The sequence below is a fragment of the Macrotis lagotis genome, chromosome 4 (genome assembly GCF_037893015.1).
Source record: "Macrotis lagotis isolate mMagLag1 chromosome 4, bilby.v1.9.chrom.fasta, whole genome shotgun sequence".
NCBI lineage: Eukaryota > Metazoa > Chordata > Mammalia > Peramelemorphia > Peramelidae > Macrotis > Macrotis lagotis.
The window spans coordinates 89669471-89694465 of NC_133661.1; the positions used below are offsets into that span (position 1 = coordinate 89669471).

Genomic DNA, 24995 nt, shown 5'->3' on the forward strand with positions numbered 1-24995 from the left:
TATCATCTGTAAAATAAGGGGGTTGGACTAGTTCTTCAAAATCTGTGTCATTATGACTAATTATGACTAATAAAAGCTGAAAGCATTTTGAGGCAATTGTATTTTAAAGGCAATAAAACCTTAAAATTACAGGGACAAATCTTAAATGATAGCATATCAAGAATCAATGGTTGGGAGATGGTTTTCATAGGCCCTGGTCCTGAACTATGACATTGCATCAGAGGTAGTTATTGCCTCTTCTATGTCAGCTTCATGAGAAGAGGATAATCCCCAACATGGAAAGCTATATAAAAAGACAAGCTGTGAAGTGATTGATGGGGAGACTTTGTCAAATTGCTTCCAAGTGTTGTGATTAGGCATTGAGAAGCATATAGGAACCTCTGAATTCATACTCAGATTTTTCCACTTTTTCTGAGATTAGAAAGTCACAGTGGGGTGGCTAGGTGGCACAGTGGATAGCGCACCAACCCTGGAGTCAGGAGTACCTGAGTTCAAATCCGACCTCAGACATATTAATTACCTAAATGTGTGGCCTTGGGCAAGCCACTTAACCCCATTCAAATCCTAGTTTCTTCCTGCATAACCCTGGGCAAGTCAATTCATGTATTCCATATGCTCTGTGTATCAGGTACACAGAGGATAGGAGCTGAAGATACAAAAATGAGACAGCCCCTGCCTCAAGAAACTTACATTCTATTAGGAGATAAGTAAATGTAAAGACATTTGCTAGGAAAACACCTGTAGAAATAAGGAAAGGTCTTACTTGAAGTGAATTATTTGACTTGAAACTTGAAGGGAGATAGGGATCCTAAGAGGCAGGAATGAATAGAGAGATCACTCTTATTATAGGGAAAATCCTATGTCTTGTCTAAGAAACAGCAAAAAAGTTAGTTTGACTGGAATATAAAGTGCTACGAAAGAGTGATGTGCAATAATCCTGAAAACTTTGAGGGGTTATAAATGCCAAAGGGGTGGTGAGAGGAAATATGTGATTTATCTTAGAGACAACAGGAAGTCACTAGCTATTCTTGAGCAAGGGAATGACATAATTGGATCTAAACATCAGAAAATCATTTTGCCAGCTATCTGGAAGAAGAATTAGAAAGGGGATTAGATTTGAAATGGGGAAAACAATTAGGAGACCACTTTAGTAATCTGGAAGAAATGGTGATAAGATGGCCCACATGAGTGGAGAGAAGAAACACTGTGGAAATTCAATCAACAAGACTTGGTGACTGATAGAATACAGAGAGAGAGAGAGAGAGAGAGAGAGAGAGAGAGAGAGAGAGAGAGAGAGAGAGAGAGAGAGTCAAAAATGACTCCAAAGTTGCATTGTCATCTGGGTGGCTGAATGATACAAGAAATAAAAAGAATTAGAAAAGTGAGGGAAAGGAACTCATTTGCAAAAACTGAGGGGGTTTCTGATTGATAAATGGTCAAAGGATATGAATAAACAGCATTCAGATAAAAAATAAAACTATCTATAGTTATATAAAAATGCTGTCACTATTAATTAGAGAAATGCAAATTAGAACAACTCTGAGGTACCACTTCATGCCTATCAAATTGGCTAATATCTCAGGAAACGGGAAATGACAAATCTTGAAGGGGATGTGGGAAAACTGAGACACTAATGTACTGTTGGTGGAGATGTGAACTGATTCAACCTTTCTGGAGAGTAGTCTGGAATTATGTCCAAAGGGCATGAAACCTATCCATGGCCTTTGATGCAGCAATACAACTACTAGGTTTGTATCCCAAAAGGATCACAAAAAAGGGGGGAAAAAAGATCCATATATGTGAACAAGATTATTCAAAGTAGTTCTTTTTTGTGATGGCAAAGAATTGGAAATTGAGGGAATGTCCATCAACTGGAAAATAGCTGAACAATTTGTGCTATATGAATGTAATTGAATATTATTATTCTGTAAGAAATGATGAGAAAAACCTAGAATATCTCACATGAATTGATGCTGAGTGAAGTGGGCAGAACTAGGAGGATATTGTACACTTTAACAGCAACATTATGAAATGATCAGCTATGATGGACTTAGCTCTTCTCAGTGATGAAAGACAATTCTAAAAGACCTGCAATGGAAAATGCCATCCACATTCAGAGAAAGATCTACGGAGTCTGAATGCAGATAAAAGTTTACTATCTTCACTGTTAAATTTTTTTAAAAGGTTTTTCCTTCTCATGGTTTTTCCCTTTCATTATGACTCTTCTTCAATAGCATGACTAATATAGAAATGTTCTCCTCTGGAGTCATCTGGGTCCAGTGACCAGATATGAATCAGGATAACTGGAGATGGCCCTTGATGCGAGGCAATAAGGGTTAAGTGACTTACCCAAGGTCACATAGCTAGTAATATCAAATATCTTAGATCACATTAGAATTCAGATCCTATTGACTTCAGGCCTGGTGCTTTATCCTCTGCATCACCTAACTCCTCTAGGATGAATCTGGGTCACTATAAGGATTTCAGTCACAATGTAAAACAACAGGCAATGGGAACATTGTAGACCTTCTATTCTCTTTTAAATAGCTTTTATTAAAGCATTTGATACCAATCACAGGAAGGACAATTAGAGAGCAAATTTGGTTGCCCAAAGAAATTTTGGAAAATTAAAAGATTGAAAAATCTTTAAGTTTGAAAGATTTATCAGAATTCCTATAATCTGATCTGCAATGGCCTCCACCAAATGGTCATCCAACATGTACTTAAAGACCTCTAGTCAGAAAGCTTGCTTATGGTGGCCCATTCTACTTTAGGATATCTCTAGTGCTTAGTAAGATTTTCCTTTCTTCAATCCTAAATCTTATTTCTTTAAGCTTCTATTCAGTCTTTCCTCTTCTTCCATTTGACAGCCCTTCAAATACTTGAAGACAGCCATCATGTCCTTTGCTCTAGGTCTGTTTGCTAGATTAATAATCTCTTGACCTTCATGTGGCATAATTTTCAGTTATCCTTATTGCCCCCTTCTGCACACTGTCCAATTGATCAATGACCTGGAATTGTGGTGGATATAAGTGAATACAATATCATAGATTTGATTTCACCAGGGTAGAGTATAGTGGGGCTATCAGATTCCTAATCTGAGGTACTATTTCTCTAATATTCTAGATAATATGGTCAAAATAATCTTCCTATAATATTTTTCTTCATATTACTTCTTGCTTAAAAAAACATAATGGATACTTACTACCTCTAGCATAAAGTCCAAATTTTTATTGTCTGGCTTTAAAATCCTTCTGAAAGTTGACCCTATATTGCTCCCAAATAAATATCTACCCATGTAGACTCCTGTCAGGAAATCTCACAGGATGTCCTTAGAATCAGATATGATGCCTCGTTCTTTCCTGCTATCAGTAGCATTAGGCAAGTTTTCACTTTGGGAACTCAAAGAAAAGTTTTTTCTCTTTTTCTTTCTTGAGGGGTACCTTAGCTTCCCTAATTATCCCTCAGAATTAATTCAAGCTTGTAACCAAGCTTTACTATAACATAAGGAAATCTTAGTGTCTAGACTACATAAAGTTAAGGTAATTTTAACTACACAATCTCACACGACTCATTTAGCTTGGCCCATCTTCAAAGCATCAAATTATCTCTTCCAGGTACATTTTTTAAAAAAATTCTCCTTCTAATCAATGGGTCCTTCATCTAGCTCTTTCCCTTAGAAAGTCATAGTTCTTCTCTTCCAATCTTTCTTAATTCCCCATACTAAACCTAAACTCTGTTTTTCAGTCACCTGAGCCCTAGATGGATAGAGCACCAGGCCTCGTGTTAGGAAGATTCCCCTTCTGAGTTTCAATCCAACCTCAGGTAATTAGTAGCTGTGTGACCCTGGGCAAATCACTTCATCCTGTTTGCTTCAGTTTCCTCATCTATAACATGAGGTGAAGAAGGAAAAGGCAAATCTTTGCCAAGAAAATCCCAAATGGGGTCACAAAGAGTTAGACACAATTAGAAAAAACTTCACAATAATAAATCAAATAAAAATAAAAAATAAATGAGATCATTATAACACCTGAAAGCTGAGAATAGGACTTAGAGTCATTTTTATCTTCCAATGATTTGTCATACAAGGTGTTTTTCTGTCTTATTATGATTATCTGTATATGTGTCTACTATGAAAACAAAGACTATGTCTTATTTAAATGTTGTCTCTTCCTAATACCTAGCACATTGTTATATCTGATAAAGATCTACTAAATTTAATTAACTGAACTTGGAGATAGCATCAACCTTACATTAAACTCTAAAACCCTGGGAACTCTGTGTGTGTGTGTGTGTGTGTGTGTGTGTGTGTGTGTGTGTGTGTGTGTGTGTGTGTGAGAGAGAGAGAGAGAGAGAGAGAGAGAGAGAGAGAGAGAGAGAGAGAAAAGGGGCCCTATCTGGTGAAGCCTATGGACCCTTTCCCAGAATGTATTACAATTCATACTATAAAATTCATAGGATTATAAAGGAAACCAATTGTATTGAAATACTATTATCAAAAATGTCTAAAAATAAATACACAAACTGTGGTTAGGAACTGCTTTTCTAAACACTATAACACTATAATTAAGGAATTAATGTGTAGTTAATAATGTTCAATCTTCTTTTTTTGGTTGTAGTACAAACACAATATATCCAAGTTCAAAGGAGAAGATATTTGAACATAATTATAAGCATTCAGATCAAAAATTCCCAGTTTCCCCCTTTCCTACAATATGTTTAGAGTGAAGTTTCAGGATAATCTTCTTGACCCATCACTAACCAACAGAAACATGGTGAAAGGTGAAAGGAAAATTTTCACCTTATCCCAAAGTAGCTAGGTCTTGACAGAGTGAAAGTATTTTTAAAAAAGGCAAACTTGTCCTAAGGGCATTTTATTTTGAACCTATACATTTTTGTGTGTTTTGTTTTTGTTTTTGCAAGGCAATAGGGGTAAGTGACTTGTCCAAGGTTGCACAGCTAGGTAGTTATTAAGTGTTTGAGGTTGAATTTGAACTCAGGTCCTCTTGACTCCAGAGCTGGTTCTCTATCCACTGTGCCACCTAGCTACCCTGAACCTATTCATATTTTACAAACATCATCAAAAGGTACAGACTACTTGCTTTAAAATGGTGGCAAGGATGGTCATGAAAGGCAGCATCAGACAGAGCAGCTGAGCTTCCAAAAAGTCTGAATTACTGTGGCTCTTTTTAATTTTTGAAATCATGGAACACTTCATCAAGGTAGCATGGAAAGGTCAATGAGAGACTCCTTAGTTTATTAAAGGGCTAATTTACCATGTAATTAATTTATTCAATTATGGTAATTCACAATCAGTACTTAAAAATCAATAATCCATAAAAATGATAGAATTGATGCAAGGTTTTGGCTCATCATTTTTTATCTTCAAAGTTCCCCAAATGACTATTATACAAAGCAAAGCAGTATGACTTCTGTCCTTTATAACTACATAAGAACATTGCCACTGATTTGAAATGCCAGTCTTTTTTGTCATATTTAGTTTATCCAATTGAGAGTAATGTTGTTGCCTTGAACTAAAACCCAAAACTTAACTCAGAAGATCTAGCAAAAGAGTTATCAAGTAAAAGAGATGTAACATCCAGTATTTCTTTTATTATCAAAAACTTAGACCTTCTCCAATTCCCTATAGATATTAATCTCTATATTCTTAGATTTGAAAAAAAACTTATTTTATAGCCACAGTTTTAAAAGAAAGCAAATTTAGATTATGCTCCACAACTTGCTGGGGTGAGCAAGGAGGGGGGCAGACAAAAAAAGGCTCCAAAACAGGAATGCCAAATACAAAGTTGGAAAGCATCCACAAATGCTTTCAGTGGTTGAAATGCAAGCCATGCATATCAATCATGTTTTTCAGTACCTGTGGTACACCCGAGTTTGGTGTCAGCAGAATGATGTTATTTGAACCAGCCTCCTCTGACTGAAAGTAAATATAGGGAAATGGTTATAGTGAGTTGCACATGAGTTGACCTACCTGTTGGCAGCAGCAATGCTAAAGAGATAAGGTCCAAGATATTCCCTACAGCAATAGAGGAGCCAAAATAAATTATATCAAGGTGAGCCATCCTCCCCCAAGTTTTTTGCCAGGTAAAATTAAGTTTAAATGATTGCCAAGATGTAATTAAAAGGAAAAAGAAAGTATTAAGATGCCTCTTTGAATACCCCAGTTATTGAAACCACATGGGATCCTCTTGCTTTCCTCCCTTCCCCATATTGTAGGCCCCACCTACAATAACTCACAGTCAGTAGACCCTAGGAACAATCTGAAAAAGTGAAATTTGAGAAAAGTCTTGAAGGAAGCCAGGAGGTAGAGAAGAAAAGGAATTGCCATGGGGCAAATGTGATAGGAGGGAAAAAATCACAGATACATTGAAAATTTAATTCTCTCAGAGAATATTTATCTTAGTAAAAATTCAACAAAAATCTGAGAGACCAAGAAAGTTTTTATGTTAATAGTCTCAAAAACTCAAATTTCATATTTTTTTGAAGTTTATGGCTCTCACCTGTTTGTACTACTATTATCTAAATCTTTGTGTCCCTTCACAAAGACTTCTTAATTTGTTCAAAGAAAGGGGAAAGAGCTGCATAAAATACAACTTCCATAACAAGGTGCTGAAATTCATAGAATATTAACTGCAGTTGTACTCCTTCAGCAAGTAAAAATGAATTTGTCTTTAAAAAATTTATTTGAAACCTTTTGAACTGCCTGTCTCACACTTGTACTTGTCCAAAGACCTGAATTGTATCACTCTGATCAGTCCCAAGCACACTACTCTTTTTGTCTTTGAGATCCTTATTCCAAAGTATTCCACCGTTTCCCAAACTATACCTCAAGTAGTCAAAATTCCAAGGTCTGACTGAAGTTACCAAGGCAGGATTCCTCTTAAGAAAGCCTGCCTCAGATGGAGACAAACACAGCAGAAAGCTAGATGGAAAACCAGCTTCCTAGAACTAATTTTTTCATCTGAGAAACCCAATACCATTACATTCTAAATCTGCATCATGAGCTTGCTATAATAATTAACTAAATGAGAGTGTGCCAAGACATTTGATTAATATTACCAGAATTCAATATTTTTAGTGATATAAAAACTCAATGGATGAGAAATATTACATCTGTGTGCATGATTAAGCAGCTGAAATCCAACCTTCAGTTTTGGGAGGATTTTAGCTTTGAAAAGCTATTGAAACTTTATCATGAAGACAATCTGTTTCACATTTCTTAACAACTCCGAGTAATATAGATTTGTTTCCTTTTTTTAACCTTCCACCAGCCAAAACTTTTCTGGGGCAGAGAGGAAAGTTTCTATTTTAACTACCTAACTAATGGAGCTATGTGGCCATTTATTACAGAGTCCAGAAAGAATTTTTGAAATCTATTTCACAAAGGAGAAGGTGGCATACACATAACAGAATGAAAATGTTTCCCACTGTCCAGAAAAAGAGGTTATACCTAATTAAAATAGAATCTTGGAAAAGATAAAAGTGGAGGCAGGTGCCTGTTTTTCAGCATAATACTCATGGTGCTTTTGCTCCTTCAACCTGCTAGCGTCATGATGATGATGAGGATGAGGATGAGGATGAGGAGGATGAGGATGAGGATGAGGAGGAGGAGGATGATGATGATGATGATGATGATGGCAATGACATTTCCAGGCAGAAAAAGTAAACTTCAACAGAGAATAAGCATGAAGATAGGGAAGGAGGAGGAAGAAGAGTAAGGCAGTTTCACAATACCCACCTGATTCTCAGAGGTGCTGTTCTCATTCCCCATGGTGATTGATGGAGACTCTCTCAGAAAGTCTTCCTTAATTAGGAAAAGATGAGCAACTGGAAGAGATGAAAAGGAATAGAAACTTTTATGAAACCCAAGAAAATAGGACCCCTGTTTTGGGTGCAGCTCCACTGTTCCAGTATCTCAACAGATTTATCCTAGGAAAATCACCTTGGAGAACTTTTCCCTTGAGAGCCACCCAGGAATTCTTTCCCAATACGGACTGGCAGTTGCTTGTTTCACTTTTTATTTTATTTTTTTTAACCGTCCCAAAGTTGGCAGATACAGCCGAAAAGCCAGTTTTGTTACTGTGTTCTTGAACAGAGTTCTATAAACGGAGACATAGTCCTGCCAAGAGTGCTGCGTTAGAGGTGGAGACTGGAGAGGTGGGGAGATGGGGAGGTGGAGGGGGAAGTAGGGGGATGGCTGCTGATCCCCAGGCTGCTGATCCCCAGGCTGCTGCCCAGCCTGCTGCTGCTCACTCTGGGTAACTGTTCACTTTGGAAGTGGGACTTCTCACAATTGGTGACAATGCAACTCAGCACAATGGTAATCAACAGCATTAAAAAAAAAACTTTAGAGGAAGTTTTATCAAAGTGACTTATATAAAAATGGACAGATAAATAGATACTGGATGATTAATAGATTAATAGACAGATAATAGATAGATTGATAGATGATAGATGACAGATAGACGACACATGGATAGATAATTGATTGATAGATTAATAGACAGATGATAGATAGATGTAGATAAATAAATGATAGATACATAGGTACATAGTTGCCTAAATAGGGAGGTAGATAGATGTGCATAGATATCTGTATCTTTATCTCTAACACTCTGGCAAAAGACTGTTGAAGAAGTTAGTGTGGTTCTTCTATTTTTTAAGAAAATGGGGTGACATTAAAGCCCAATTAGAGCAGACTCCTCCTTTTTTACAGATGAGGAAATCTCAACTCCAAAAAGTGATGGAACCTGTCTGACTGAGCTCACAAAAGTCATAATTAGAATATGAACTTTTTTTTGACTCCCACCTGAATTAGGCAGTTTATATTTTTGTATATTAATGTATGTGTAAATAGACTGAATAGCATTATTACTAATTATCAAAATTATGATTAATATATTATATGATTAATATTTTTACATAATACATATATAATCAAATGTACTAATAATATAATGTATAATATATTACTATAAATGCAAAGAAGTTACATTTATATAGTTATAAAGGATCATATAGACTTTTAGTCCTATTTTCTTCAAGACTGTTATGAACTCAGCATTGCAAATTGACTCAAACTTCAGCTTGTCTTTTCAGTGTTTGCATTGTCTTACAATCTTCTAATTATTAAAAATACCCATTTATTTTTTATCTCTCAAGGAACATACCAGTTATAAGGAATATAAAGGCCATCGTAGATGTAGAGCTGAAAGAAACCCTCTAGACAGTGTAATCCAACTTCCTCAATTTACAAATGAACAATCTGAGTCCCAGGGAGAGTATCACTTCTCAAATTCACATACACAGTTAAGATTAGATGTAGGATTTTAATGCACATCATTTTCTTCCAAAAATTTGTGCTCTTTCCCAGTATTATACTGACTCTTTCTTTGTAAGCATACTATATAATGCTTAAGAGTGACACTAATTTTCATTTAAAATTGAAATGCTAAATCATAGAACAGTTCAACAGATGATCAATTCTTAGGGCTGTAAGGAAACTCAAATCATTTAGTTCCACCCTCTTCATTAATATATTGATGAGGGAAATAAGGGCAGTTTTGCCTAGCTTCTCAGTGGCAGGGCTAATACTTGATTCCTAACCTCCTGATTCTGGAACACCTTTCTTTCTAAGATACCAACCTCTGAATCAAATTTATCTCCCAGCAGTCTTCAAATGACTTTGACAATCTTAATATATCCACTTACTGGAAAATATCATTTCAGTTCATCATAATAGATTATCACATGTTTAATTAAGACAGCTTGGAGTGGCAGTCAGTGTGGAAAAATGGCAAGCCTTGGATTTGAACTCAGGAATCATGGGTTCTAGTCTTAGTTCTGTTAACTAGCTGGGTGTGTCACCTATGAGGAGGTCAATTTCCTTATCTGTAAAATGAGAAGTTTGGACAAATTGACTTCAAGATCCATTTAGAAAAGCTAGCTTTTATGGTAAGTATGATTTAAAAATTAATTTTCTAATCACAAATCATGTTTCCTTTTTTCCCCTTTTCTGGAAATTTATCACTTATGAGGAATAAGAAAAAATTAATTACTTGAACTTGTTGTAAGTAAAATTTCATTAAAAACCTGGCAGTTTGGGATAGGCACTTAGAATCAGGAAATTGGAGTTAAATTCCCATTTAGACATTTGCTTTGTTGTATGATCCTAGGAAAATCCTTTACTTCTCAGAGCCTCAGTTTCTTTATCTGTAAAATGGAGATTATACTTATACTACCTCAGGAGTTGGGAGAAATGCATTGCCAGGCTTAAAGTACTATGTAAATATAAACTATCCATTTGGAAAGTATTTCCTAGTTGCAAAAAACACAGTGAACCAAATATCATCTGAGTCTCTCTGAGTCATTTTCTTATATACTTTAGTTTAATAAACATTTATTCAAATGACCATGTAAATACAAAGTGAAACAGTCCCTTATATTAAGGTGCTTATTAAACCAAATAAACCTAAGCATTTGGATTAAAAAACCAACACATCTAAAATACTCCAGAGAAATTAAATAGACAAATATGGTATTGAGTGTACATTTCAGAAAAACATATTAAAAAGTCTGGCATTACTAATAAATTTTGAAATTATATCTTCCCCCTTTATTCTCCAGTAACCATTTTAATTAAAGAACATAATAACTTTGTTACTTACATTAAAGGGATCAACTGGGGGCTCAGCAATCTCTAGCTCCACCAAAATTGACTATTTTACTTTCAACTGGATGTGACTTCACATAGTACCTTCTCCTCCTCCATTCAAAATTACATGATATTTAAACTGAGCCACCATAACCAGTTTAACAAACAGTGCTGTCTCCACCCTCAGCCAGCCCTGGATGACGGAAACCAGCTCTACTTCATACCTTCTTAGACAGGGCATGGCTTAAATGAGGCTTCCTGAGAGTTTCAGTCTAATACAGAGCTGGCTGTTTAGAAAAGTAAAAGCTGAAAACATTAGCCCTAATAACTAGTCCATTGCTTTCACCGCTGAAGTCTTTCCTAATTATTCCATCAGCAAAATTCCTTTTAGAAAGGGCTTATCCAAATTAAAACTATGTCAGTGATTTACAACAGTGGCATTGAATGGGAGAGCATGAAAACACTCTGGAATTGGGAGAGCATGAAAACACTCTGGAATACTATATGATTACTCACCCTTAGCACATTAAAGCAGGAAACTGGAGCTTTCCTGTCTGGGGAAAAAAGAATAAAGTGTACTATTTATACATGGGGATTATTTTGCAATAATTAATTCTAAAAAGCAATAAATACTTTTTAAAAAATTGGGATGCAAAGTCTGGTAATTGTTTATACTTGATATATGACTTTAGTTTTGACAAATATATGCACAAATGCATCATGTTTATAGAGATTCTTGATCGTTGGGACCAACCCATATGTGAGAAAAGATTGTTGATTATGAGTTGTTTGGAGAGTTGCCAACGGAATGACCTTTTCAGCAATCTTTCCCCTCAAGCCCTGGCATGGTACATGGAATAATCATCACTGGGTTATCCTTAAGGAGTTTTGTGTCTCTTGGAGACCCCTCTTGAAACACAAATTTGTATGTTGAAGCTGGAGAAAAAGTGTAATGGAGTGGAAAGAACCCTGGACCAAGCATAAGGATGTTTGAGTTATCGTCCTGTCCTGCTACTAAAAGTTTTTGTGAATTTGGGTAAATCATTTCCTAAATTGAGCCTCAGTTTCTTCATCTGTTATGTGAAGGAAAACACAAAAATGAGCTCTGAAATCCCTTTGGATAAATCAGCAACCATTTATTAAGAACCTATAGATGGACAGAGGGACCCAATGAGGCAGTGCTCCTACTCAAGGTAACCTGGAAAAGAGCAGAAAGGCTCTGCTCCCCGGGGTCGGAGGGGCGGCCAGCTGGAGGGGTGGCCTGCCAGAGCAAAAGAACTTCAGCCTCCCGGAGGCAGCCCCAGGGCGCTGGGAGCCTCAGCTCACAGCAGCGGGGGGAGTCTCCTGAGTTGCACCCCGGGGAGCACAGGGCACAAAGTGGGGGAACAGCAGGGGACCTCTACTAGAGCGAGCACATGGAGCCCAGCCCTTGGGGCACACAGCAAGCTGCCTGGCCATTGCAGCCCAGATCCAGGAAACAGAAGCAGGCTGAGCCCATAAGCAGGAGCCCCAGGGCATGAGCCCATTGAGCTGAGGGAGGGGAGTGAGGAGAGAGAGAGACTGCAGAGCTCTGTCCTCTGCCCCTGGAACAGGACTCTGGGGCTCTGACCACATTCAGATCCTGATCCCAGTCTAGGCCCCCCCATAGAACAGCAGGGCCCCCCCACCTCAGCCCCGTGGCAGAGGTGGGGCACTTATGGTCATTCACAGACCAGGAGGGAGGACAGAGCCTCACACACGGAGACCCTTGGGGAGTGTCCCAAAAGCTCAGGAAGCACCCACAAAACAGGCGCAGGCTGGGAAAAATGAGCAAGCAGAGAAAAAAGAGGAACACAATTGAGAAATATTTTGCAAATGAGCCCAAGGAGGATCAAAATACTCAGTCTGAAGATGAGGAAGCACAAGCTCCTGCATCTAAAGACTCCAAGAAAAACAGAAATTGGGCTCAGGCTATGACAGAGATTAAAAAAGACTTTGAAAATCACATGAGGGGGGTTAGAAGAAAAACTGGGGAAAGAAATGAGAGAGATGCAGGAAAAACATGAAAATGAATTCAGCAGCCTAGTCAAGGAAATCCAAAAAAATGATGAAGAAAATAGCATGCTAAAAACCAGCTTAGGTCAAATGGATAAAACAGTTCAAAAAGTTATGGAGGAGAAGAATGCTTTAAAAATCAGAATGGCCCAGATGGAAAAAGAGAACTCTCTGAGGAGACAAATCCTTCAGACAAAGAATAGACTTCAGGGAGATTGATGAATTTAACAGAAATCAGGAATTAATACTTCAAAACCAAAAAAATGAGAAATTAGAAGAAAATGTGAAATATCTCATTGAAAAAACAACTGATATGGAAAACAGACTTAGGAAAGATAATTTAAAAATTATTGGAATACCTGAAAGTCATGATCAGGAAAAGAACCTTGGCATCATTTTCAAAGAATTACTACAGGAAAATTGCCCTGATATCCTAGAAGCAGAGGGAAAAATAGAAATGGAGAGAATCCACCGATCCCCCCGAGAAAGAGATCCCAAAAAACCAACCCCTAGGAATATCATAGCCAAGTTCCAGAACTCCCAAGTCAAAGAGAAAATATTGCAAGCAGCCAGAAGGACACAGTTCAAATACCGTGGAGCTGCAGTCAGGATCACACAGGCCTTAGCAGCAGCTACATTGGAAGCTCGTAGGGCTTGGAATACAATATACCGGAAGGCAAAAGAGCTTAGAATGCAGCCAAGAATGAACTACCCAGCAAGGCTGAATGTCCTCTTCCAGGGAAAAAGATGGACTTTCAATGAACCAGGGGAATTTCAAATGTTCCTGTTGGAATGGCCAGAGCTGAACAGAAGGTTTGATCTTCAGATACAGGACTCAGGTGAAGCATGGAGATTGGAGGAGAGGGGGAAAGTATGAGTGACTTAATGATGAACTGCATGTATTCCTGCATAGAAAAATGACATTGATAATACTCATATGAACCTTCTCAGTTAATAGAGCAGGTAGAGGGAGCTTTTATAGTTGAAGCACAGGAGAAAGCTGAATTCGAAGATAAAATATGGTGTAAAAATGGAGTCAATAGAAAAAAAGGGAAATGTAATGGGAGAAAGAAAAAGGAGAGGGGGAATAGGCCAAGATATTTCATATAACAAGATTTTTCTTTATTATAATGAGCTATTGCAATGATATGGAAGGGGGAACAAGGGAATCTTCGCCCTTATCAGAGGTGGCTAGGAGAGGAAACAGCATATATACTCAATGTCGTATAGGCATTTGGAATAAGAAGGAGAGAGGAGGGGGACAGGGGGAAGGAGGGGATGTGAGTGATGGAGGAGAGGATGGACCATGGGGGGGGGGTGTCAGATATAACACATTTTCTTTTTTATTTATTGCAAGGGGCTGGGATTGGAAGGCCTGTCCGGGACCACAGGGCCAGGTGGATTCTGGGCCTAAGGGGTGGTAGGGGGGCCTGGGGCCTCTTGGCCCCAGGACCAGGGATCTGTCTGCTGTGCCACTCAGCTACCCTACGGCAGAGTCAGAGTGAAAGGAGAGAGAAAATATAGTACATGGTAGTAGAGAAATACGAAAGGAGGGCGTTGTGATCAGCAATGGCAATGGTGGAAAAATATGGAAGTAACTTTTGTGATGGACTTATCATAAAGAATGTGATCCACCCACAACAGAGTTGTTGGTGTTGGAACAAAGACTCAAGCACATCTTTTATTATTATTATTTTTTGTGGAGGGGGGTGCAGGGCAAATGGGGCCAGGTGGCCTGCCAGGGGCCACATAGCAGGGTGATCCTTGGGTGTCTGAGGCCAGATTTGGACCTGGGTGCTCCTGGCTCAAGGGACAATGCTCTGCCCACTACACAGCCACCCCTACTATTATTACTATTTTATTTTATTTTGGGTCTTTTTTTCTTTTTTTTTTTTTTTTGGTTTTTGCAGGGCAGTGGGGTTCGGGTAGCTTGCATATCACACGGCTGGGTGATTGCTGGGTGATTGTTGGGTGTACGGGGCTGGATGTGGGCTCGGGTGCTCGTAGCTCCAGAGCTGGTGTTCGTGGCTCCAGGGCTGGTGCTCCGTCCATTGCTCCATCTGGCTATACCTACAATTACTACTATTATTTTTTTTAATTTTAATTTTTTTCTCTCCCCTTTACTTTATCACTGAAGCAAGTCTATATTTATTGGGGGAGGGGTATCTCCTTCACTCTTAAACAAGAATATTTTACTAATGCAAAAATAACATTAATTGTACAAAATGAGAATAAATATTAAATTTTTTTTAAAAAAAAAAAGAACCTATAGATGTCAGGAGACATGTTAGTGACGAAAGGAAAAAAAACAGGTTTGCTCTTAAGGAGCTTATATTCTATCATTCTATATAAAGATTTACAAAATAAAATAAATACAAAGTCATTTCTTTGTACTTTTTTATAAGCTATGGATGCTCCATTCCTGGTTTGAATCCCTTTACGATCTTTGAATAGTACACTCTGGGAAAGTTTCATACACTTCACAACTCGCGAATGTTTGAATTTAAAGTCTCAAAGGGGTCAAATATTAACATTTCATTAACTCTATTAAATAGGACATTCAGTGGATCAAGGGTCCCTGATTAATTTCCCCATCTTCTCCCTCCACCATTAAATATCTGTTGTTCCCAAAAATCAACTAGGATACTTAAATTTTTAAAAATATTTTTATTAAAAGTTTTGAGTTCCAAATTCTATCCCTCCTTCTTCCCTCCCCCCTTCTCTCCCTGAGACAGAAAGCAGTCAGATGGGTTATACATGTGCAATTATGTGAAGCATTTCCACATTAGTCATTTTGTAAAAGAAGACAAAAGAAAAAAAGTGAAAGAAACTGAAAAATAGCATTCTTCAGTCTGAATTCAGTCCATATCAGTTCTTTGGAGGCAGCTAGTATACTTCATCATTAGTCTCTGATCCAGCACTGCTAGGTCTATATCCCAAAGATAACCAAAAAAAAGGGAAAATGACTTATTTGTATAAAAATATTTTAGTAGTTCTTTTTGTGGTGGCTAAGAACTGAAAACCAAAGGAATACCTATCAATTGAGGAATGGCTAAACGAGTTGTGGTATGAACTGGTGCATAGTGAACAGAATCAGAACACTGTATACAGTAATGGAAATATTGTTCTATGAAGAATTGGGAATGGCTTTAGTTTTTCTCAGCAGTACAAATATCTAAGACAATTCTAAAGGGGAAGGGGAATAAAAGTTATCCTTAAGAGGATATAGTAGGCTGTGTGACCTTAGTCAAGTCACTTATCCTCATTGCCTTGCAAAAACCTAAAAAAAAAAAAGAGGACATAGTAGAAAAAGTCTGGATTTTCAGGAGCAGAGCCCAGAGAAGAATGAAGTCATAATAGACTTGCAGACTTTCATTAAAATGGATACATGGGAGGAAAGTGGGAGGAAATGAAGGTACCATAAGGGCAGAATGAATAACCAAGGTAAGAAATCTAGTAAACCATGCCAAAAGACAAAAAAAAAGTTTTTTTTCAGAAAATTTGAAATGAGAACATAGGCCTCAATTTATCATCTGGAATGTAATATTAATTACTTATATTCTGAGGGGAAAGAGGCAAGTGTTATCTTCAGAACTTAATGGATACAAAGTCACCATTTGTTGGCCTTAAGAGAGTTCTCTAAATAAATGCTGGGCCTATAAATTTTTTGTTTTCATGGTTTTTAGAGAAGAAAAGAGAGGAATTGAATACCCTAGGGAAGTTATGAGGAAGAAAAAGAAAGAAATTACTATTTCTTATAATTGAGGTGCTCAAAAGAATGTATGAACATAGGGGCGGCTAGGTGGCGCAGTGGATAAAGCACTAGCCCTGGAGTCAGGAGTACCTGGGTTCAAATCCGGTCTCAGACACTTAATAATTACCTAGCTGTGTGGCCTTGGGCAAGCCACTTAACCCCATTTGCCTTGCAAAAACCAAAAAAAAAAAAAAAAGAATGTATGAACATGAAAGTGTGTTAGAGGGAGTGGGCATATTATGACTGACTATTATCTGAACTAAAAGAAGGTTGAATTGTGGAAACAATAGCTAATTTCATCAATGACAAAAAATGACAACAATGAGATCATGTACTAAATATTTTGAGATAAAACTAAAGCAGTCCTTAAGGAAATATAAATATATGTATGTATAAATATATAAATGTTTTTGCAATGCAATGGGGTTAAGTGACTTGCCCAGGTAATTATTAGGTAATTATAATTACTAGGTAATTATTAAGTGTCTGAGGTCAAATTTGAACTCAGGTCCTCCTGATTCCAAGGCTGGTGCTCTATCTGCTGGGCAACCTAATTACCCCAATATTTTCTAACACATTAACAAAAAAACAGAAAGAATAGATCAATGAATTGAGGATATACATTTTTAACAACTTTTAAAAGCATCAAATAAAAAACCCCCAAAGCAATAGAAATTCTGAAAATCAAAAAAGAGACCATGAAAACTGAAAACAAAAATAGTATCAAATTGTTGAAACTAGGAACAATTAAAAGATAATAAAATAGATAAAGCATTCTCTAATCATATCACATAAAAGAAAAACTACCAGGTTAGATTCATACCAGGAATCAGAGTTGATGCAACATTGGGGGGAAATGTACAAACAATGGACCTATTTATAATTAAAACAATAAAAATCAGATTATTTTATCAAGAGAATGAAGGTTTTTTAAAAAATATTACATCCTCTTTTCTTAAACAGTGGAAAGCATAAGCAATTAGGAACAGTAATAATGTCTTTTCCTTAATATATTAACAGGATTTATCTAAATCCAAGGGCAGATTATTTGTAATGAAGAAATATTGGAGGACTTTACAATTATATCAGGAATAGAGTACATCTGTTTATTGTCATCCCAATTATCTGAAATAATTCAAGAAATTTTAGCTATAGCAATGACAAGAAAGAAAAAAATTTAGAAATTAAGTATAGATGAGCAAAATTATCTACTATAACATGCCAAAAGGCTTAATCATTAATAAATTGAAGAGTAATTAAACAAATCAATTAAATAATTGAATCTCATAGAGCCAATAACCAATAAAATTGGAAGATATAAAATATGTAAATCTATATAAATATATATATATATATTTTCAAGTTTAATTATATTACTAATAAAATCTAACTGAAAAAATCTAATTAAAATATTGTTATTAATATTTAGTAGTTTGTTTACTAGGACATTTAATAGGAACTAATGCAAAAATATAAAAAACTTTTTTGTAAAATTAAATGAAAATTTAATAACTGGTAAAGAAATAAATGCTTATGATGGGGTCACATAAATTTAATAAAATGGGAATAATTTCTACATAAATTTATGGAACCAATGTCATATGAATCAAACTACCAAAGAATAATTTTATAGAAGCAGAAAAAACATGACATTATTCATCTGGAGGAACAAATGATCAAGATCTTCAAAGGGAATAATGGAAAAAGAAAAAAAAGAATGGGAAGGAAGGGGGTCTAGCAATACCAGATCTCAAATTTCACTATAAAGCAGTAACCATCAAAACAATTTTTAATGTTATTTAGTTGTTTCAGTCATGTATGACTCTTTGTAGTCTCTTTGGAATTTTCTCAGAAGCATACTGAAGTATTTTGCCATTTCCTTCTGCAGCTCATTTTACATCTGAGGAAACTGAGGTAAACAGGATTAATGGACTTGCCCAGGGTTACACAGCTAGTAAGTATCTGAGGTTGAATTTGAATTCAAGAAGAGTCAATTTTCCTAACTTCAGACCTGGAGCTCTATCCACTGCTCCACCTAAGTACCCATTCAAAGCAATTTAGTACAGTTTAAAAAAATAGAACATTGGTCATTGGGAGAGATTAAAAACATAAGAACCAGATGCACTTAAATACAATATGGTAATAAACACAAGAACCCAACTGCTGGGTTATAACTCAATACTCAACAAAAACAGCTGGGAAAACCAGAAATGAGCCTGTTACAAATTAGCTTTAAATCAACATCCCACACTAAATTTCAAAATAACCTCCCAGTGGTTGTGGGACCTAGGTGTAAAAAAATCATATCAGAAGAAATTAGAGGAGCATGGCAGTAGCTGCATTTCATAGCTATGAGTAGGAGAAGAGTTCACAAAACAAGGGGGATTAGAAGAGATAAGATGGACAATTTTGATTATATAGTATTGAAAATTTTCTACACAAATTATCAATGCAAAGAACCATACCATGAATGAGAGTGCAAGTTGAGAGAGTTTATTTCCAAGAAGGGGATACAAACATACACAGAGAATACATACAAAACGAATATGAAGTTGATTGATGAGGAAGACATAATCAGATCAGGAAAAGTTTCATGTAGAAGGTAATACTTGAACTAAAATCTGAAGGAAAATAAAGAATACAGATGATAAAGGTTAGGAGAAAGGGCATTCCAGGCATGAGATAGCCAGGACAAAGGTGCTGAGATGGGCTATGGAATATCTTATGAGAGTGTATGTATGTATATAATAGCAAATAGACCAATAATATGGCAAGATCATTCAGTGCATGAAGAAAAATGATGCTTAAGAAGATAGGAATAGTACAAAGAGGTCAAGTTGGGAAGAGCTTTAAGTGCCAAATGATGAACTCATATTTGATTCTAGAGATAATTAGAAGTCATTTAGAATTTATCGAGTGGATGAAGAATCTGTTCATAACTGTGCAGTAGAAAAATCACTTTGGCAGTTGTATGCCAAATGAATTGGAGATAGGAGAGATTTGAGGGAGGAGATCATATACAATATACTATTTATTTGAAGAGATAATCATTTTGATATCAATAGTTTCAAATGAAATTTTTATGAACACTCGGCATATCTTAAAATCCTATAAAAGTTATTATTAATAGTAATATGTGACAATGCTTATACATGTGCTTTTTAAAATAATTTTTATTTTTTGCTATTTTCAACTTGACCAGTACTAAAAAAGACTATATATATATATATATATATGTAAAGAAAAAGAATCATATATAATATCATACTATATTATATGCTACTTGTTCTTTTCTTCTAAAGAACATAATAAATTCAATATTTCAGAGCTATCTACTTATCTATCTCTTTCTGAACTTTCTTCTGTTCTCTTCTATACATTTTAAAAATACTTTAATGATTATTTTTTCTCTTTTACATTACCACCAGCCATCCTTTTCTTCCTCAAAAGATTCCCAAATTTAAAAAAAAAGTCAAACTTCATTTATGGCAAATAAAAATGGTCAAGCAAAGTAAATAAACATAGTCAAGTTCTATTTTGTTCTGCATTTCTTGTCCAATGCCTGTCAGAAATGCAGCAGTCTTCATTAGTCTTTTGGAATCATGGTTGTCTATTGATATTATCAGAATTCTGAAGTATTTCAAGATTATTTTCTTTTACAACATTGTAGTCATTGTATACGTTGTTTTCTAGTTCTAATTATTTCACTCTGAATTAGCATATAAATTGTCCCAGTTTCTTTGAATTCATCTCTTTCTAGTTCTACTTGCTTCACTCTCTATATGTATATACACATACTTATAATATATAATATGCACCATATATCCTCAATTTAGCTTTTGTTAAATATACTTATTAATAATCTACAATGTACAAGCCCATACAAGTTATCCCAGACACTTTGAATTCATCCCTTTCAGGTTCTAGTTACTTCACTCTGAATCAACCCATACAAAATATCCCAAGGTATTTGAATTCATTTCTTATGATGCAACAGCCATATTTGTGCAGAAGCTTTTCAATGTTATTAAAATTTTCCATTTTTTTCTCCTGTAATCTCTTCAATTTGCTATTTGGTTGAGAATTCTTGCCTTATCTAAATTGTGAAAGATATTTCCTTTTATGTCTCTCCAATTTGCTTATGATAAATTCCTTTACATCTAGGTTCTGTATCTTTTTATGACTTTCTATTAACAATATGGTGTTGGGGTGGCTAGGTAGCACAGTGGATAAAGCGCTGGCCCTGGAGTCAGGAGTACCTGAGTTCAAATCCGGTCTCAGACACTGAATAATTACCTAGCTTTGTGGCCTTGAGCAAGCCACATAACCCCATTTGCCTTGCAAAAACCTAAAAAAAAACTCCAATGTGGTATTATATTTTTGCTTGAATCTAATTTCAGTCAGAAAACTCTCAAATTTCCCCATAGCTTTTGTCAAATAACAATCCTTTACCCTGTAGTTGTGGTCCTTAGGTTAATTAAATACTGCTCAATTGATTCTGTCTACCTGTGCTTACCTGGGCTGGAAAAATGGTTTACTATAATTTTGGGGGAGAGGTATTCTCCACTAGTATTTAGCCTGGTAAATTTTCCAGATTTGTTTAAAGGAATTTGAAGAAAAACTAAGCTGTATTGCTTCCTGTTGTGCCTAAATCTTGGCTCCTGGGTTTCTTATATCAAGATATTAACCAGAAGTCTACCTGTCTATTTGCTCATCCCTCCCATCCTTCCTCACCTGCTCACCTCCCCCCCCCCTCCCCATACCCTATCTTTGGACCAGTGTGGTATAGTGGAAGGACTGCTCACCCTAAAGAACAGAACATGAATTCAAATCCTATTTCTACTGACTACCTATCTTTGTGACCTTGAAAAAAAGTATTGTCTTCTCCAGGTCTCAGTTTCTTATCTGTAGAAAAAAGGTCTAGGACCCTTGCAGTTCTAGATCTATAATCCTGCTTTGAGCTTTGAGTCTAGGACTATTTTGTTTTGTTTTGTTTTTTTAGGTTTTTGCAAAGCAATGGAGTTAAGTGGCTTACCAAAGGTCACACAGCTAGGTAATTATTAAATGTCTGAGGCTGGATTTGAACTCTAGGTCCTCCTGACTCCCTGGTAGGTACTCTATTCACTGCACCACCTAGCTACCCTAAGTCTAAGACTTTTTTTTTTATAAAAAGTTTACTATAAAACTTGCAGTGTTTTTTTTAATTATTTTATAACAGAACAATAACAGAGAAAGAAGATGAGTGTAGGTGAGATATTTTCATAGATCTTGAATTATACTGATTAAGGTAGTAATCTTGACTCTTTTGGGAGCAGCTATGTGGTACAGTGGTTAGTGTATTGGGATTGAATTGGAAAGAATTTCTTCCAAAATTCAAATCTGACCAGAGACACTTACTAGCTGAAAAACCCTGAGCATGTCGCTTAACCATCTTTGCCTCAGCTTCTTCATTGGTAAAATGAACTGGAAAAGGAAATGGTAGTATATTTGCCAAGAAAATTCCAAATAGGGCCACAAAGGCTCAAACATGATTGAAGCAACTCAATAATTCTGCCTATTCACAGATTATTCCCCATAACTCTTTTCCCTCTTCATCTATATTTCCTAGTTCTTTTTTTCTTTTTTTAGGTTTTTTTGGTAAGGCAAATGGGGTTAAGTGGCTTGCCCAAGGCCACACAGCTAGGTAATTATTAAGTGTCTGAGACCAGATTTCAACCCAGGTACTCCTGACTCCAGGGCCGGTGCTTTATCCACTGCGCCACCTAGCTGCCCCTTCCTAATTCTTTTCAAAGGCTTAGTTCAAGTGCCATCTCCTACAAGTTACCCGGAGTTGTTAATCCCCCCTACTCAAATTAATTTGTATTTGCTTGGCAAGTATTTTATATTTGTGTGGGGGGTGGGGGTGTTTGTGGATGCTGTAGTCCGTTCCCGGTAGAATTTAAGCTCCAGAAAAGTAGGGAATATTTCATTTTTTACTTTATATCCTCAGAAAATTTACAAGCATGCCAACTATAACTTAATTCATGTAACTCACTAAGATGTCAAACAGCACAGGACTTGTACAGATCTACAAGAGACCACCTCCTAAATTGGCCTAGGTCCACTGATGCCTGCTCTTTGAGTCCAATCTTTCAATCAGTTACAAATCCAGCTAACTGTACATAATGGGCATGGAGATGGAAAGATTTTGAAGAATGAAGGAGGAAAAGAAGGAATGTGGGGAATGTGGGGTGGAGAGGAAAGGAACTTTCCATGGAAATGTATTTGTTTTTAATCACTTATCTAGTCCATACTCTCCTTATCCAGAAACACAACATGAGAGACTTTGGGAAATGTTTACTGAAATCAGAGTATACTATGTCTACAGCATTCCTCTGGTCTACCAATCTGGTTAACCTGTTAAAAAAGAGGAAATGAGGTTAGTCTGGAATAAACCATTCTTGATGAAGCCATACTAGTTTTTAGCGATTGCCACAACCCCAGTACTCACAGATTTCTGTATTTGTTTATCACAATCTGGATATTGTCCCCCAGGAGGATTTCTGTTTTGGCATTCCATGCAGCTAGTACAATGCTTTGTACACAGTAGATTCTTAAGCAATGTAGTTTAAAAAAGTTTAATTGAAGTTATATGATGCATATTATATATTGAAACCTTATGATGCTCATTATATGTATTATAATTATATATACATATATATGTGTGTGAATGTATGTATATTTATACTTACACATAAATGCATAAATATATCATATAATAGTTTATATACATGCACATATGCATACCTACATGTGAAATTTGTAGTGAGCGCAGTGTGGAAACCCAAACCCATATATCAATTTAAACAAAAAGGTTTCTCCTTTTTTTTAAAGAACAAATCCTTGATGAAACTTTCAAATTTTAGCTTTATGTTACTCAAAGTTTCCATGAAGGCTAGAAATTAGAAAGAACCAAACTCTTTATGAAAACAAGCTGTTGTAACCCACAAAAATCCAGACATTGATGTTCAACCCAAAAGTTGAACCATGCTGTCATTTTGAAAAATCAAGGACATTAGGGGCTGGAGATGAGGAAGGAATTTGGGGGAATGAAGAAAGAGGGGATAGAATGTAAAGGGTCAGGGAGACTGCTGAGAAGGGAGAAAGGGATTTTATCTCTTTATCCAGCCTGGCCAGAATTTTTAGGTATAAGAAAAAAGATAGTCGTGAAAAATAGAGTCAGAATGAGAGGCAAAGACATTTATATGTGGTGCAACTGAACTTACCCCCCACATGCCCACCTGGTACTTGACACATGACAAGTGTGAAAGCCTGTGGCCTTAGAAAAACTTAGACTGATATCATTAAGAGGAAAATTAGTAAAAGACCAGGGAAGACTGAATTATTTAGTCTTTGTAAAATATTCCTTTAAAGCTTATCTTTAAAAAATGCCTCAGGATTTCCTTGATAACCTTTGGATCAATTTGTGCCTTTTTTCATCATTCATTTGTTGGAGAGCAAGAATCACATTTTAATCATTTTATAATGTGATTAAATAATTTAAGTTAAATTAAATCATTTAAAATATGATTAAGACGTGATTTTTGCTCTCCCAACAAGTGAATGATGAAGAAAGGCATAAATTGGTCCAAAGGAGAAGATGCTGGGTTTCCAATATATCTGAGGCACATCAGAAGCATCATGAATACTTTTTCTCCATTTGTTTAATGATACCTTACATTAATATGATGATTTCCAATTGGCAAAGTTAACATCTATAACCACAATAAGGGCTTCCATTATGTAATATAAAATTTTAAACACTACATAAAGCATTGAGGTATGCAAAACACTCTATATTATATAATTGTATTTTAACCTCCCAAGAATTCTGGGAGGTAGACACCACAGGTATTACTATCCCCAAAATAAAAATGAGGGAACTGAGGCTCAGTTTATTAAGTGACTTGACCATATTTACAAATCTAGGAAACAAAAGAATTGGTATTTGAATCTGTGTTTTCTGATCCCTAGCATAACATTCTTTTCACCATTCTATATTGCCTCCCCTATTAAGAATTTATAATTGTCTTATGTCTATTATAAAGAGCAATGATCTGACCACAGATGGTTGTCATAATTCATAGGCCTTAATGGGTGGCAATATGTTTTGTTGGTATTGTTGCATTACCTAATTCATATATCATGTACAATGTTGTTGTTCTTCATTTTTGAGGAGGACTAATGACATCACAAGTATGATATCTTGTCTTGCATGTGAATTGGATTTGAATGAGGCAGAGTAGCTCAAAGTCACCAGCTTGCTCTCTCTTAAAGAGTCATTGGGGTCCAATGGCAAGACAAAGGTCAAGATGATTGATTGATGATGGCCAAGGATGCAGTAGGTAACATTGGTCTTTCTAAATTGAGGTCTTTCCTAGGTCTGTTTGTCTGATACAACACCCGATTCAATCATTCAATAACTAAGGGTTAGATAAGAATTGAAACAAAAGATTGTCCAATGATTGGGGCAGGTAGGTGGCATAATGGATA

At 36.1% G+C, this 24995-nt stretch overlaps 1 protein-coding gene across 13 annotated transcripts in view; it reads right to left on the reverse strand.

Moving 5' to 3' along the window:
- The window catches only part of TACC2 (transforming acidic coiled-coil containing protein 2), a 295485-nt gene that overhangs the window by 258287 nt on the left and 12203 nt on the right, over positions 1-24995 (reverse strand). For 8 of the 13 annotated variants that reach the window (XM_074233467.1, XM_074233466.1, XM_074233465.1 and 5 more), the window contains exons 2-4: positions 11192-11229; positions 7760-7848; positions 5879-5938 (exon numbers count right to left, since the gene is read on the reverse strand). The exons of 1 other annotated variant lie outside the window; for it this stretch is intronic. In XM_074233467.1, the coding sequence (XP_074089568.1) occupies positions 5879-5938; positions 7760-7792 (93 nt within the window). In that variant the 5' untranslated portion in view covers positions 7793-7848; positions 11192-11229. Of the gene's footprint in view, positions 1-5878; positions 5939-7759; positions 7849-7963; positions 8363-10688; positions 11128-11191; positions 11230-24995 lie in introns of those variants that run through there. 4 more of the 13 variants (XM_074233459.1, XM_074233460.1, XM_074233458.1 and 1 more) reach the window with 4 other exon arrangements.